Genomic DNA, 14,881 nt, shown 5'->3' on the forward strand with positions numbered 1-14,881 from the left:
TCTGAACCCTTGTTTCCTCATCTCTAAAATGCTGATGACATCACAAGGGAGTTTTCAGAGGTCAATGAGATGATGCAGGTAGAGTGTTTGCTGAGGCTTAATGGAGCTTTTGGTCTCCTCTTTCCTCCTTCAAACATAGAAAGGTGGTAACAGAAACTTTTCAATTCCCTCCAGTCCTGGCATATCAGTGGCATGTCCCTGGCAGTGGACAACTGTGGAAAGGCCATCAGATAGTCATGAAGTGCATGCAGTGTTAATCACACAATCCTGGAATGAAGAGAAACCATTGCATGGTCAGAGGTCAGCCATCTGCTGTCACTTTTATTTGCAATAAACCACAGAATCAGGATATACATGTACACAGTGCTCTATAGAACAGGTCCACGGCACTCTAGGCAGGCAAATGGGCAGGCATGAGCAGGCACCACCATTGCAAAAACATTATAGCTACTGGGTGGGGAGGCAGTTGGGGTGGGCGAGGAAGGAGGGATAGATCAGGACCCTGTTACTGTGCTAACTGGTCACTGCCTCAATCTTGGCTGCATTTGTGGGCTACATTTAAGGTGTGTTAGGGTCTACAGCTTCAATCTGTGCCCAGGATCAGCCCCAAATACTGAAGTTTAACTGGGGTCCCTAAGAGAAAGAAGTGTTCTTCCAATGGTAGGAGTGAATTATCTCCTAACATACAGGCAATTAGAAAGGCTAAAATAGGTTTGATACACAGAAGGGAAAATACTCACATTTCAGAGTTGGGTGTCTGTGCATGTGTGTATGTGTGTGTGAGTGTGTGTATAGGTGGAGGGCTTACCAAAGAGCTTCTTTGCAGTGTTTCTACACTACAAAATTGCCCTCCCCCCACCAGCTGATTTCTGAGCATGATCAATCCTCAAGAGAGAAGAAAAGTAGATTTACTTCTGGTCTTGGTTGAGGGGCTAGGAGTAATGCTCTGGGTCAGCAGGTTTGGGGGAAGTCTGGGGCCTGGTAGAAACCCATGGGGACAATGAGCCACAGCATTTATCCAGGTGAAGGGAAGATCCTTGAATCAGGAAGGTCTTTAGAGCCACCTTGTTTGACAGTTGGAGACCAAGAAGTCTCAGAAGGCTAAGGATGTGTCCATGGCCATATGGCTGAGACAGGACTGTATCCCACTTCCCATGTTCCTCTTGTTTCCTTGGGCTGGGTTTTGCTCCTCATATCAGCACGGGATTTGGGTGGGCTCCCTTCTATAGCAGCCTCTACGGAACATTTGTCAGACTTTCCCAAGACAGAAGAGTCTTACTTCTTTTCTGCAGAGAGAAAAGCATCCATGAAAGCCCCCTTAGCTAAAGGCTTCATGGAATTGTGATTACTTGCTTTTGATAACACTTCTCTGAAATACCCACCTAGCATTAAGGATGGTGGTACAGAGAGAGGCACAAAAGGTTACTGGTTTCTTCTTCTCATTCTTTGGGAAAGGACAGCTGTGCCATAAGCTGGGTAAGCAACTTGTTGTAGAAGCCTCTTCTCTTTCGTTGGGTCTCCTGCCTTTTGACATCTGGAGAAGAAAGAAATAAAGTCCTGCAGGTTCTGAAAGCTGCCCCCTTGTCAGATGATGCTCTCACTAGACCATACTGCCTCTATCAAGACTGTAGTCTGCCTTGACAGATCAGCCTAGATCATCTGGAGCATCAGCCTGACTGAGTGTAGACCTTGCTTGACTCCTACCCAATACCTGGAAAAATGTCTTTGGAGGGGGATTTTGTATATATTGATGTAGGAAGCAATGCTGAATGACCATCATTTGTTATTCACCTACAATCAGCAGAGCACAGTCATTGAACTATGCTGGCTGCCAACTCAGTGGGGAAGTTTAGACTAGATGACATCTAAGGAAGAGACATTCCAACACAAGCAGGCTCTGATTCTAGAACTCTCTGCTCAATGGAATTTTCATTGTAATTGACAGAAATTGGGACTCCAGTCAAAATTGTTGATTTTGACTTGTTTTGTTCTTGTTGGTTTTACCGAAGCCAAAGCCACTTACCTGCCATGGCCTCTCTTTGTTCCTGATTCTGTTGTTTACATACTGGAGTTAATGTCCTGTAGTCTATAATATTCAACTATGTCATTTTGGGTTAAATTTCCCAATGGTTCTATACCAAAAAAGTACTTTATGTCTATGAAGTTACGCAAAAGGTAAAGGGACAAAAGCTCAGACCTGTCTAAGTTAGACATTAGGGACAATTTCTTGATGGGAGAAGTGGTGGGAAAATGGAGTGCATCCTGAAATTGGGCTATGGAATAGGTCTTTTGCTCTTTCCTGGACTTTTAAAGCGCAGGTTTGCCTAGAGATAAAGTGGGTTGATGTCTCCTTAAGATCCCTTTTCATCTTCTGATTCTGTGTATCAACACTTTAAATATGGGGAGAAAAATGAAGAGAAGCAACATGAGAGTAAAAGAAAGAAGAAACAAGTAGAAGAAGGAGGCACAGGGGATGAGAAGAGCATAATGTGATGAGAAAAGATGGAGAAAATATAAGAGAGAATGGCATTGAAAAATGTTAAAAGATTTATGTACAAAGCTTGACAAATAGACCTAGTTTAGGAAAAAATATTTATTGATGAATAAAAGAATAAAGGCACCAATCTTCCTATACAGCCCCATTTCACACGTGGGAAAGCTGAGACGGGGTATGACTTGCCTGAGTCCCTTTGCTAATTGATGTGACAGCAGGAACTGGAGTTGACCCTACAGAGAAGCCAGTGCCGAGCAGAGGGAAATAGCACTTCTCTCGACTTTGACCTTGATCCCGAGGCTGTGTGATTAGGAAGTGCCCTCAGGACGTGGGCTGTGCCGCTCAGAAGGAGAAAGAACAGGAACTGCATCTTCATCAGCTTTGCTTGGAGCTGCTCTTTTCTGGAGTAAATAAGGCAGCAGAGTACAGCATATCACCTGGGTCTCTGAGCTCTTCTCTCTCCCTTTTCTTTTCTCAGGGACAGGAGAAGAATCATATCCTGACACAAAATCTTCCCTTTTCCTCTTGAGGGCCCTGTAAACGACTGAATTTGGAGGTGGGCTTGTGGCTTTCCCTAGATTCCTTTCTCCCCTTGCTTTTCTTTGAGTTTCCTGAGCACAGTTTCCAAAAATTTCTGTCCTCGCTTGAGAATATGGAGTCCAGGAAAAGGTGGGAGAGTTCTCCAAGTCAATTGGAGGCAACATCAATTTCCTGTGGATCACCTGCCTTTGAGACTATCTGGCAGATTTCCATGAATGTCCTTTTTTCTTCCCTTTGGGGAAAGATGAGAATTCCCATCTGTTTTGTCTCTCTCTCTGCCCTGGACTCTGCTTACAAACACATTAGAAGGACATTGGGCTGGCGTCCTCTGAGAAGTCAAGGAGGCTTCAGCTCTCCTGTCTCCTTTTATTTCTCTCATTGCTTCTCTGTGGTGACACAAAGCAGGAAAGAGCTAAGAGAAAGGGCAGTGCAACCATGAAGGGTACTCAACGCATTTAAGTGAGCATTGTCTTTTTGAATACTTATTTTCTGCCTCAGAAACTGTGCCAGTTTTAATCACTGAGATATCCTAGGAAACATTGTGTTTCCCCCCTGTTACAAAACAACTAATGAAGGGTAGTACAAAGAGACCTCTCTGTTCTGAGAAAGCACAGAAAAGAAAATTCACATTGCCTTGACGAGGCAAACAAGAGTGTGCAGAGACCCAGCCCGCCATCCGTCTACAGGAAGATCTGCCAAAAGCTCTTACGTAAGCTCCAGTGAGCTCATGTGTTTTCACGCCCATCAACAAATCCTGGGCTTCAGGGCAGGGGTTAGGCTGGAGGAGGAAGCTTAAGAAGAGATGGTGTTCTTCCAAAGAGGGGTTGCAGTGGGAAGAAAACACGCTCCTACTCTCAGGATAATGAAAGCAATTTTCCTCTCCATGTCAGTCAGCCATGGACTTTCATTTCTTGTGGCTGCAAGGTCAGGATGGGCGATGCTTGTTTTTATGACCCCCATGGTGTGAAGGAACGGGGGGTGACGGTGGGGGTGTTTAATGAGTCAAAGGTATGTAGACGAGCTTTCCTCCTGATGGGTGGGAAGTCAGGTGGGTGCGGTCAGGTCCACCATCCACAGGCTGGGAGTCAAGCCTTTGCTTCCAGTTGTTGCCATGGCCTAGGCTGTTCTTGAAAAGGAAACGCATTTTACTCATTGACTGGGACAGGCTGAATATTCTGGAATCTGCCATCACCCATTTCATCTGCTTCTCTTTCACGGGGCAGAATCCCAGAACCTGCCGACTAGCAAACTAACCAATTAACTCTCCTCACCGTCTTGTTCAGAGCTTGTTATCAGCCCGCCCTGACCTCAGCAGCTAAGCACGGAGCATGTGGAATGATACCTGCTTTACTTATCCTTTGCCTATTAAAAATTATAAGTGAGCCAATGCTTTTCAACCAAGCTTCCCAGACATTCTCTGGGGGGTCGACATACTTCTATTTCAGTTATGTCCCAGTAGAGGAAGAGGCTCTGTCTGTACATCTCAGTAGCCTGTCTCCTCCCCTAGTCTAGTTACATATTCTTCACATGATAAGTACAATAACTGTTATTTAAGTGAAGAGATGAGTTTGTAGATATAAATTTCTATTTGTTTGGAATAATGCCACACCTGGCCTTCCTATTACTACTAATGCATTAAGCAATTTTTATTTCAGAAATAAAAATATGTATCTTTCAGGTGAACTTCTAAATCCTCCGAGTGCTTTACATTTTCTTTCTGGCATCATCAGTGCTTATAACACTTCCCAATTTAGTGTCCTCTGGGAATTTAGTTAATGGGCTATTTACTTTCCTCTTCCCAGATCGATCAGGGACATTGTGAATATAGCTAAGACCTTCATGGGGTTCCATCCCTTATTTTCTCCTCCTAAGTGAAAGTGTGATGTCCTGATTAACTCCTATTAGGGAGACAATTGGATTCAGTCGTTTGAGAAATGACAGAGCTCAAAGGCCCAAAAGCCTGAAATCTTCCTCCAGCGTTGTGTATGACACATGCAACCTTTACCTTAAAAAAGGCCTCTCCATGCTGATATATGCTTGAGTATTTTGGTGTGAGATGTCATGATATCTATACTTCACTTTAAAATATTTCAGTGAAGGAAAAGATGAAACAAATATGGCAAAATGTCAACAATTGTTAAATCCAGGTGATGTGCATACGAATGCTCTGTAAACTGAGGGCTCTACTCTGTGTGTGTTTGAAAGTTTTCATAACGAAAGGAAATCATTCATGGATGTTAAAATTTTAGGAAGTATATTTAACCTGTGGAGGTTCAGGGGGCTGACGGGGAGGGAATTGGAGGTGGGAACTGCTTAACCCTCTTAGGTTAATATCATTGCTAGAATGCCTCGTGGTAGCAGCATATGACATTAGCAAACCCCAAAGAGCCATTCACTGACACCCTCTGTTATTAATACTTTCCATGCATGTGTGATTCTCTGAGTTAACAGGTTGAGTTTTCAATCCTTTAACCTCAAGAGTGTTGGGGAGAGAGGAATTATTCACTGTGAAAACTTTTCTTTTCTTGAAGCTCATGCCATTTCTGGCAGCCACTTGGTACCAGTTTTCTTTAAAACAAACAATTTCATTAACTACTTTGAAAGTACTTTTGTTTATTCCTTCAGCAGAAGATGCAGACTTTCTAGAATTTCCTTCTGGATTGCCACTTATATGGTGACGCTTATAAATTCATTTCCTTTTGTAATTGTCTAAGGTAAAAAGGAATTATTTTTATTATCCCTCCCTTTGTAATTCTTGCTAAGATTCTATGTTAAAAGGAAGTTCATTTTTTTCCCCATTATTCTAGAAATGGTCTTTTTTCTTTTTTTAACACCAAATTAGGATTGACCTTGACTCAAATTTAGCTCCAACAGATTTTTAAAAGAACACTTCTAATCTCCGTTTCGCCTTTAGATAGCAGTTTCTGAGTTCTGATATTTGACTACCTGACCTCATTCCACTTGCTCCTGATCTTCAATATGGTCTCTGTGTATCTTTTAATACGATCTTTAATGTCATGTGTATACTCTGATCTGGTTGAGTTCTTCGCCAGGTGTTTGTTGTCAGCTCTCTGTTCTCTGAGTGGTGTCTCAGGGTATAGCCCAGCTGGTGCCTTGAAAGGGGTCCTAAGAATTGTGGAGGGCAAGGTGGACATGGAGCTTCTGCTGCCCACATCTGCTTCTTCTCCTTGGCATGCCCCTGCACTCAGACGAATGAATGCTGTTTCCTACTCCAGTTCTGTGGAAGAGGGACTTGGAGAGGTGCCAGATTTCCAGTTTGAGAAGGAAGTAAAGTCATACCTAGGGGATTGACTTCGGGTCATAAATCTCTGTCACCAAGCTTGAAGCTCAGAGGAATCAGTGATGCCACTGCAGCCACGAACATGGGCTTTGAATCCCAGATCTGAATCTGAGATCTGCCTCTCGGGGACCTACTCCTTTTCCTCTGTTGTCAAATGGGGAACTATGTAGCACCAACTGCATAAAGCTTTTGTGAACTTTAGAAGTGGCCGTAAAAGTTAACAGACTGTGGACGGACAATAAATGGTAGCTGTTATTAAATAGCAATTTCATTAATGCCAGGACATTTCCATTTTTGTTCATTTGTTTGCTTTAGGATTTCTCAGTTCTTTCTTCCATTTTTGGACTGGTCTTTTCAATATTTCATGCTCACTTTCCTTGCCCAAATAAATCTGAAAAAAAAAATCCATATCTTCGCCTCTTTTTGCCTCATGAAATGTATCTTTATTATGCGGATCTCTTACTGTGTTGTCACTCCACTTTTGTGCTGCCCTTTTATTCATTGCCAGTTCTGCTCTCATCTCTAAGAAGCGGAGTGCATATATTTCTGTCTTTCTGTCCAAACTGAACTTCATACTTTCTGAATGATGAAGCTGTCCTCCATGTGACCTAGAAAGCCCTTTGATGATCCATATTTAGCTGTATCCATCACTCAACAGATGTCCGGGCAGTTAAAGGCCCCCACGAGCTCCCTCTACATCCTGAGGTTTCAAGTTCCTGAGTTAGTTAAGCTTTCATCCCCTCTCCTCCTCCCCATGACTCTCAGTGTCAGATGCCCACTTAAGCTATTCATTCATTTATTCATTCAACAAATATTTACCTACTCAAACTTGATACTGGATTAGGTGTTATCTTCTTTACTTTCAAAGTGAATTTTCCTAACTTGACCCATTTAAAGTAGTCCTCTGTCTTTTCTGATTATTTCTCAAGACTCTGCATTGAGCATCCAGTTAAATGGCCTCTCCTATCTGCAGTGTTTCCTGACCCCTGGGAGACATGGAAGCTTAATATCAAGCTGGATCTTGCTCTAATGCACCTGCTCCTGCATAAACAGAGTCTAGGATAGCATGGGTCCATCGTGGGCTCTGTCTGAGGGAGCTGAGTTACCAGATGAGACTGAAGAACTCTGCTTGCTGTACTTGTACCGCGGACATAAAAATGAACTGGTAGCAAGGGTGGAATGCCCAGGAAGTTAAACAGTTAATTCCCTAAACCCCTTGGTTTTCTGTGTCCCAGATGTCCAGGAGGAAGATGCCTCTTGCTTTTTGAGCTCTCTGGATCTTCCCATTAGATAGCATCTCTTGGCATCTGAAAGGCAGCCTGCCATTCTGTTCTCCCGTGGAACACAGATGGCCCAGCCCACGCCTATCACTAATGAGGATCACATGCAGAGCCTCCTTGCTGGAGGCTCCTTTCAACAAACCCAACCCCCTTCCCCATGCAGGCTGGTCACTGTTGACCATGGCATTTAAGTCTGAGAAGAGTGCTTGCTGCTCTCCCACTCACAAAGCTGACCAGAAAGGCATTAGGTTGGCCTGGAAAATGAGTCTCTTTCAGCTAGAACTTGAAGACACTCGGGATTAAGGAATGGTTCTCAATTTGATTGCAAGGGTGAGATTTTGGGATCCAGCTGTCCCTGGAAGCTGTTGAATTTAAATATGACCAAGCACTGGAAGTTCTTTAGTAGGAACTCTACAGATGACTCTACAGAGCCTGGCAAGTTGGAGTTCAATTTGTTAATGTTAACCAATTTTACCCAGAATGATACTAGGGTTGGAAACAGTAGATGAGAAGACACAAAAATATTCTGTAAAAATCATAAATGTTGATGTGAGACAGATCCATGTCAAGTCCTAGCTCTACTACTTGCTATCTGTTTGACCTAGGATAAGTTACTTCATCTTTTTATATACCAGTTTATGTATCTGTAAAATAAGTACAATGTCCACATCATAAGGCTGCTTTGAGGATGAAATGGGAAAGCACATGTAAAGAACTCGACACAGTGTCTGGCACCCAGCAAGTAATACATGGGAATTCTCTTTCCTATTTCTCTTTTCTGTTTTCTCTTCACTGTAGGAAGTTGAAAGATGCACTCTTAGATGGTAGAGCATCAAACTGAGCAAAAAGAATGGCTCCAAGAGAAATTCTATACAATCTTGCCATCTCTTTTTATACAAAACTTGGTTGGTGTTTGAGGTATAAGATAGTTTTATTTTCTTTGCTATTGCAAATGTGATTCAAGGTCTGGTATTTGTGACAACTTGAAGAGTTCCAAACTGCTAATGTGGACAGACCTCCCAATAGAAAAGCACAATTCCTTTTGGTCTTAATACTGTAACTCCTTCCTTAACTCTTAGAGCCAACAAGGGGAGATCACCACCATCATCAGTAGCCTTTGAGTTGTAAGTGGGCCAGGTCAGTCCTGCCATGTGTATCGCTGGTCTAACTGGTCAGTACCCACCAATCCAGAAATCTCCCTGGGAATCATTTTTCATTATTTCAAAAAACAAAGGAAATGGAGATAAACTATTTAAAAGGAGTGATAGACTTATTGATTTAACATTGATGGTTACACAAACAATTTCAACAACCTTCTGGGAAGGATAGGTCGATTACTGCTTGTTAACCACTCAGCCAGGTCAAAGATTTTCTTATAAGAACAAGTGGGGGGGAGTGGACTTGGCCCAGTGGTTAGGGCGTCTGTCTACCACATGGGAGGTCCATTGTTCAAACCCCAGGCCTCCTTGGCCCGTGTGGAGCTGGCCTACACGCAGTGCTGATGTGCGCAAGGAGTGACGTGTCACACAGGGGTGTCCCCCGCATAGGGGAGCCCCATGTGCAGGGAGCGCGCCCCATAAAGAGAGCTGCCCGGTGTGAAATAAAGTTCAGCCTGCCCAGGAATGGCGCCGCACACACAGAGAGCTGACACAAGATGACACAATAAAAAAACACAGATTCTCGTGCCACTGACAACAACAGAAGCGGACAAGGAAGAACACGCAGCAAATAGACACAGAGAACAGACAACTGGGGCGGGGGAAGGGGAGAGAAATAAATAAATAAATAAATCTTTAAAAAAAAAAGAACAGATGGGGAAGAGGACTTGGCTCGACAGATAGAGCATCCACCTACCACATGGAAGGTCCAGGGTTCAAACCTGGGGTCTCCTGACCCGTGTGATGAGCTGGCCCACGCACAGTGCTGATGTGCGCAAGGAGTGCCCTGCCACGCAGGGATGTCCACTGCATAGGGGAGCCCCATGCACGAGGAATGCGCCCCATAAGGAGAGCCGCCCTGTGCAAAGAAAGCGCAGCCTGCCCAGGAGTGGCGCCCCACACATGGAAAGCTGACGCAGCAAGATGATGCAACAAAAAGAGACAGATTCCTGGTGCCACTGATAAGGATAGAAGTGGTCACAGAAGAACACACAGCAAATAGACACAGAGAGTAGACAATGGGGTGGGGGAAGAGAAATAATTGAAAAAAAAAAGAACAGGTGGATGTTCATTCCCCCGCAATGAACCTCTTGCCATACTAGGCCATTTCCAAGAGTAGTTATTAAGTTGAATAAAAATCTACCTCTCTGCAACTGTGCTCTTTAGATCTGCTCTCTGGAGTACACAGAGCAAGTCTTACCCCTGGTAGGTATTACGTCTTCCCTTACTTTTTGCCTTCTTTAATTCCCTCCCCAGTTCCTTCCCCACTCAGGACACAGAGTCCAGATTCTTGATCCTTGCATGAAGATGTGTAGAGAGGAACATTAAAAGGAGTCAAGCAATCACATCAAAGAAACTAGAAAAAATGTCTTAAGAATGGAGATTCTTTATCCTGGAAAAGTACTTTTTAGACTATTATTGCAGAAGATGGTTACCTGGCATGTTCCCATCTTCACTGAGGACCAAAAAAAGAAATGATGGACTTAAGGTAGTGTTTTCTAATGTTGATGGACAAATAAAGGACTATGGTTCCTTATTGCGCGGTCTCAGAGCTGTTTCTCTGTGTCTCCTTGAAGGGGATCTGGTACTTGACCACAGAACCCTTTTTTCATGGGGCATTTTATGGCTACTAGTGGTTTGTGGGACACATTTTAGGAATTGATGGCTTCAGGTATGCTGTGGGGACTCAGACTAGATTTTTGAATTTATATCCTCCCTGATTATATTGTCGGATCCTGGAACTGGTGACCAAGGAAGACTATGAAGTTTTCTCCCTTGGAGGGTTAATAGGCTCTTTCTCTCTCCTGCCATCCCTTTTTCCTTTCCTTTAATATTAGCATTAAGTACCCACCTGCCTTGGAGAGTTGAGATACAGGCCTGTGACATAAGGACTCTGGGAACCTAGATCTTTCCCATCCCCATGAATCTATTTATATGGATCCCAATTGTGGTTGCATTCTTCAGAAGGCACAGCCAAGTTGGTACAGGAGTAACTGAGGGTTTTGGCCAAAAGGATATGGGGCTAGAAATGGGAAAAGTTGATGCAATAATTTTTGGAAGGAGTTGAAACCAAAGCAGCAGGAGAGAGTGTTTTAAGACTCTCTGGCAAAGTAACTTCCTAATCTGTCACTGAGAATGTGTAAAAAAAGTGATTAGCGGGTCTCTATATTTATCATCATTACTCACAAATATGTAATTTACATAATATATGCAGCACATTAAGTACTATTTCACTTTATATAATGTGCATATTTATAATGTATATACATGTTATGTAACACCAGTCTGGAGGCTCTTCCAGGTTCTGCCAAGTATTTCCTAATTTATTTGGCAACTTTAATGTACTGTTTCCATCTGTGGAAAGAACTCTCTTGAGAGGAGCTGGTCTCTGACCTGAAATATAGTCATCCTACTAAGTCTATCTCCTCTCTCAACTCACTGGGAAACCCAACAAAGACCCAGCATAATGAGACACAACTCCTAGACCATTAGTCCAGGGACAACACAGAGTATTGAAGAATTCCTCTTTCATTCTTTTTATTGCCAGTGGGGAAGAAGCAGAGGGGCAGGTGAGAACATGTCTGTAGCATGGTTAGAATCAGAATTTGGTGAGTAGTAAGGGACTGGTCCTCCCCTGACTGCCTAGCTGGGGGCTTTGAGAGTCACTAAACCTCACTAAGCTTCATTTTCCTCATTATTAAGATAGGGATCATAATACCTTCTCTGCCTGCCTCCAAGGTTATTGTTAGGATTGATATGATCAGGCATTTTACAGTAAGAAATCACAGTCACAGCTAAGGGATGATTTGCAAGGTAAGATTAAGCAACAACACAAGACTTACTAAGGCTACCAAAGAGGACGCAGAGTTTGACCGACATTTTTAATATTCTGTGGTTCTAGGGAGGACATGGGATTATGTCTCAAACAACACTGGAAGTCCTCAGCACTAGGGTAGAGAAGGCAGGGGCCTTCACAGGCCTACACAGGCCCCCATCTGAGAGTCAATTTCACTTGCTGATAACGTCATGTCTCAACAGCCTCAATCTTGGGGGATCAGAACTTGAAACATATGCAGAAACTTCAGTCAATGTCTTAGAATCAATGATCCCAAACCTGAACCTGCCCCAGTTTTAGAATCAAGTGGTTTCCTAGGTAGTACCTGCTGTTACTCTGGAGTTTGTTGGTTCCATCACCAAGGTACCCATCATCAAAGATATTCTTCAGGTGGCCTGCCTTGACCCCTGCCAGGTGTTCTGCCCTGTTAGGTTTAGCAGGATGGTCCTTGATCTCAGGAGGACTGCTTCCTTCAGAGTTGAGCTCAATTTATTAACATCCAAGACTCCTGACCCAATGTAAAGTGAGTAGAGGCAGCTCAGTGGAGTGACCTCATGTGAGCCCAGGTTTCCTCTTGAGAAATCTGAGAGAGGGGGATGGAGGCCAAGGGCCAAGGCAGATGTTCCATTCTACCAGTGACTCTGGTCAGACATGCCTTTGGGAAAAGAGGGCAACACTTAGAACCAGCTGAACCCCACTGAGGTCTGTGGAGGCCTCTCTGTCCTGGCTGGCAGCACCTTGTAACTCTCCACTGAGGTTATCCCTGCAGTGAGGGGTATTTTCCAAACTAAATTCCAGATATGATGACTGTGATGAGGGTGAGATGTGAAGAGTTCCATTTGATGTCCATCTTGTGCCTTCATCCCCAGACCAACATCCTACCAGTTGCCAGAGAACCTCTGGGAAGCCTTGTGATGCCCTTGTGCTCTCATGTGGACTTGTCCCATTCACAGATGTGCTGCACCTTCATTCTTCCTTGGCAACCTGGATCCAAATGGAATCATTTCTCAGTGACCAGGAGTGACTCTATTCCAAAATGTCCGGGTTCTTTTCTTTATTAAATGTTTTCTTAGTGGTACCTATGCCCAAAGCACATTTGCCAAGATACTGTGGACGAGTTTCAACTTTTCTGAGACTCAGTTTCCTTATTTGGCAAATGGGAGAGTAAATCTTGCCCAGCATATGTTTCAAGGCTGTTTTGAGGATCCAGAATAGAAGTTCTCAGTCTCTTCATAAGGAGATGCTTATGATAGGGAGCTGCTTTCATTTCCTTTAAACCTTATGATCACCACATGGAAGTATGTCTTGATAATGAAATAATGGAATGGGGGAGTAAGAACCTTTCTTTTCTTTTCCACTTTCTGTTTCTATACTATATATATTTTCAGTCAAGAAAAGTCCATCAGGAAATAAATATTTATACACATATATAAATATATATGCCACATATCTATACACACACACACATAAAACCGTTAGAAGGGCCTTCAGATTATACTCTTGGGAGGGGGAGTGGGTAGGTACAAAGAGGCAGGAGGGAACCACCTGATGGTGTTTGTCTTTGGTTCTCCCAGTTAATGGCCCTTCTCCTCCATCTCTTCTGCCTTTCGGAATAGTCTGCCACTGGGGTTTGGAACTCAAAAAGGAAACATGCTTTGGCTTGAAAAAGAAAGAAGCTGGGGGTGTTCCCCCCTTCCCTTTTTACACAATATTATGACACCAATTTGAAAAATAAATCCCAGATTCACTGCTTTCCCTCCAGGTGTTCACAGAACTAAGAAAATAAATACCACATCTACGGTGTGCTGTGCAGGCTGCTCTGGGGGCTCTTGGCGCCGTCACTAAGCAAACACACCACCGCCAGGAGACGGCTTTGGGAAAATAGCAAGTGCCCACTGATGGCGCAGAGAACCCGGAAGGGAAACAGCTTTCCACAGCCTTTCTGCCTCCTCAGCAGGTTCAGGAAGAAGCTGTCACTCAAAGGACAACCAAGAAACAACGTGCACTTGCTGCGCCCTGCCAAGAATTTTGCTCAGAGAATCGGAGGCCGTTTTGTCTGTACAGAGGGACCTTTGTACAAGTTCTCTGGATTGGGCGCTCTTTCCCTTGGCCACATCCTCTTTCACCGTAGGCAGGAAACCTGCAGCCTGCACTTTGTGCACGTCCATGGGGAGACTTGCAAGGGTGGTGGAAAGAAACGGGGGGCTTCTTCAGTCCCAGAAGTCTTATTCAAGGCCTTCCGAATGTGGAGGTGCCTGCATGAGCCAACCACACCCTGGTGGGCCTCAAGTTCATTCAAAATGTTCTTTTGGCACTACCTTTGTTGGGAATGTATCCATAATTGAAATAGAATGTGTAGCAAGGTGAAGGTTTTCTTCCTGAAGGGTGGCTTTGCTTCCACTCGTTAGACAAGAGTGTACGTGTGTAAATGTGTGTAAATCTGTGTGTGTGACATGTGTTGTGTAGTTACAGTTTCTGCTTTCTCTCCTGGTTTAGCTGGAGTTTAGGACATTGTTTAGTCTTTTGAACGGCTCTTCCTTCTCAATGAAAAGAAGCTGCTCTTCTGGGGCGGCCCCATCATCATGGGTGCTTGGTTCTTGTGAGTAATTTTAATCTAAAGACAAAAAGGCAGACATGAATTAGTGGCATGCACATCCCGGTAGTTTAAGAGAGAGAGAGCGACAAGGAGAGGAAGGAAGGCCTGCTGCAGGCTGGAATGGGCCCCATGCAGAAGGGCGACTGTCCTTGAACAGCTTCAGAATTGGCAAACCAACCCTGACTGGGCCTGGAGTTTGGCATTGCTGGAAGTGGGGGGCGGAAACACTGGGGAGAGACAGGTGTGAGCTTCCCACATGGTGATCAGCTCGCACCTGTCTTGTGTCCTTGCTATTTATAGACTTTCAGAATGTCACAGCCGGAGGGGACCTCAGGGACTGCCTCCTTCCTTTGCAGGATAGATGAAGCATTGGTGGTGCAAGGCTCCATTGGGCCCTAGATTGGCCTCAGGTTACCCCAAGAGGGACAGAACAGCCAGATCCCACTTCTTCTGATTCTCGCCTCCACCGTAACTCAAAGTTGACCTAGAGATTTCAGTCTGACCTCTGACCCAAGCAACATCACTGGGAAAGTTCCCAAACGTGTCCTTAGATGTTTCCTCCTTTCTTGGCCTTTCTTGGCCTTCCAAAGAAACCAATTTTCTTTTTTCTTTTAAAAGATTTATTTATTTATTTATCTCCCCCCTACCCCCCAGTTGTCTGCTCTCTGTGTCCATTC

At 44.0% G+C, this 14,881-nt stretch overlaps 1 protein-coding gene across 16 annotated transcripts in view; it reads right to left on the reverse strand.

Annotated features, from left to right (window-relative positions):
- Positions 1-294: 294 nt before the first annotated feature.
- The window catches only part of DGKG (diacylglycerol kinase gamma), a 219,183-nt gene continuing 204,596 nt past the window's right edge, over positions 295-14,881 (reverse strand). For 7 of the 16 annotated variants that reach the window (XM_058295504.2, XM_071214670.1, XM_023583192.3 and 4 more), the window contains 2 exons: positions 1,383-1,534; positions 295-1,286 (listed from right to left, as the gene is read on the reverse strand). In XM_058295504.2, the coding sequence (XP_058151487.1) occupies positions 1,250-1,286; positions 1,383-1,534 (189 nt within the window). In that variant the 3' untranslated portion in view covers positions 295-1,249. Of the gene's footprint in view, positions 1,287-1,382; positions 1,535-11,640; positions 14,223-14,881 lie in introns of those variants that run through there. The other 9 variants (XM_012531077.4, XM_012531078.3, XM_058295502.1 and 6 more) reach the window with 3 other exon arrangements.

Source organism: Dasypus novemcinctus, chromosome 4 (assembly GCF_030445035.2).
Source record: "Dasypus novemcinctus isolate mDasNov1 chromosome 4, mDasNov1.1.hap2, whole genome shotgun sequence".
NCBI classification, from domain to species: domain Eukaryota; kingdom Metazoa; phylum Chordata; class Mammalia; order Cingulata; family Dasypodidae; genus Dasypus; species Dasypus novemcinctus.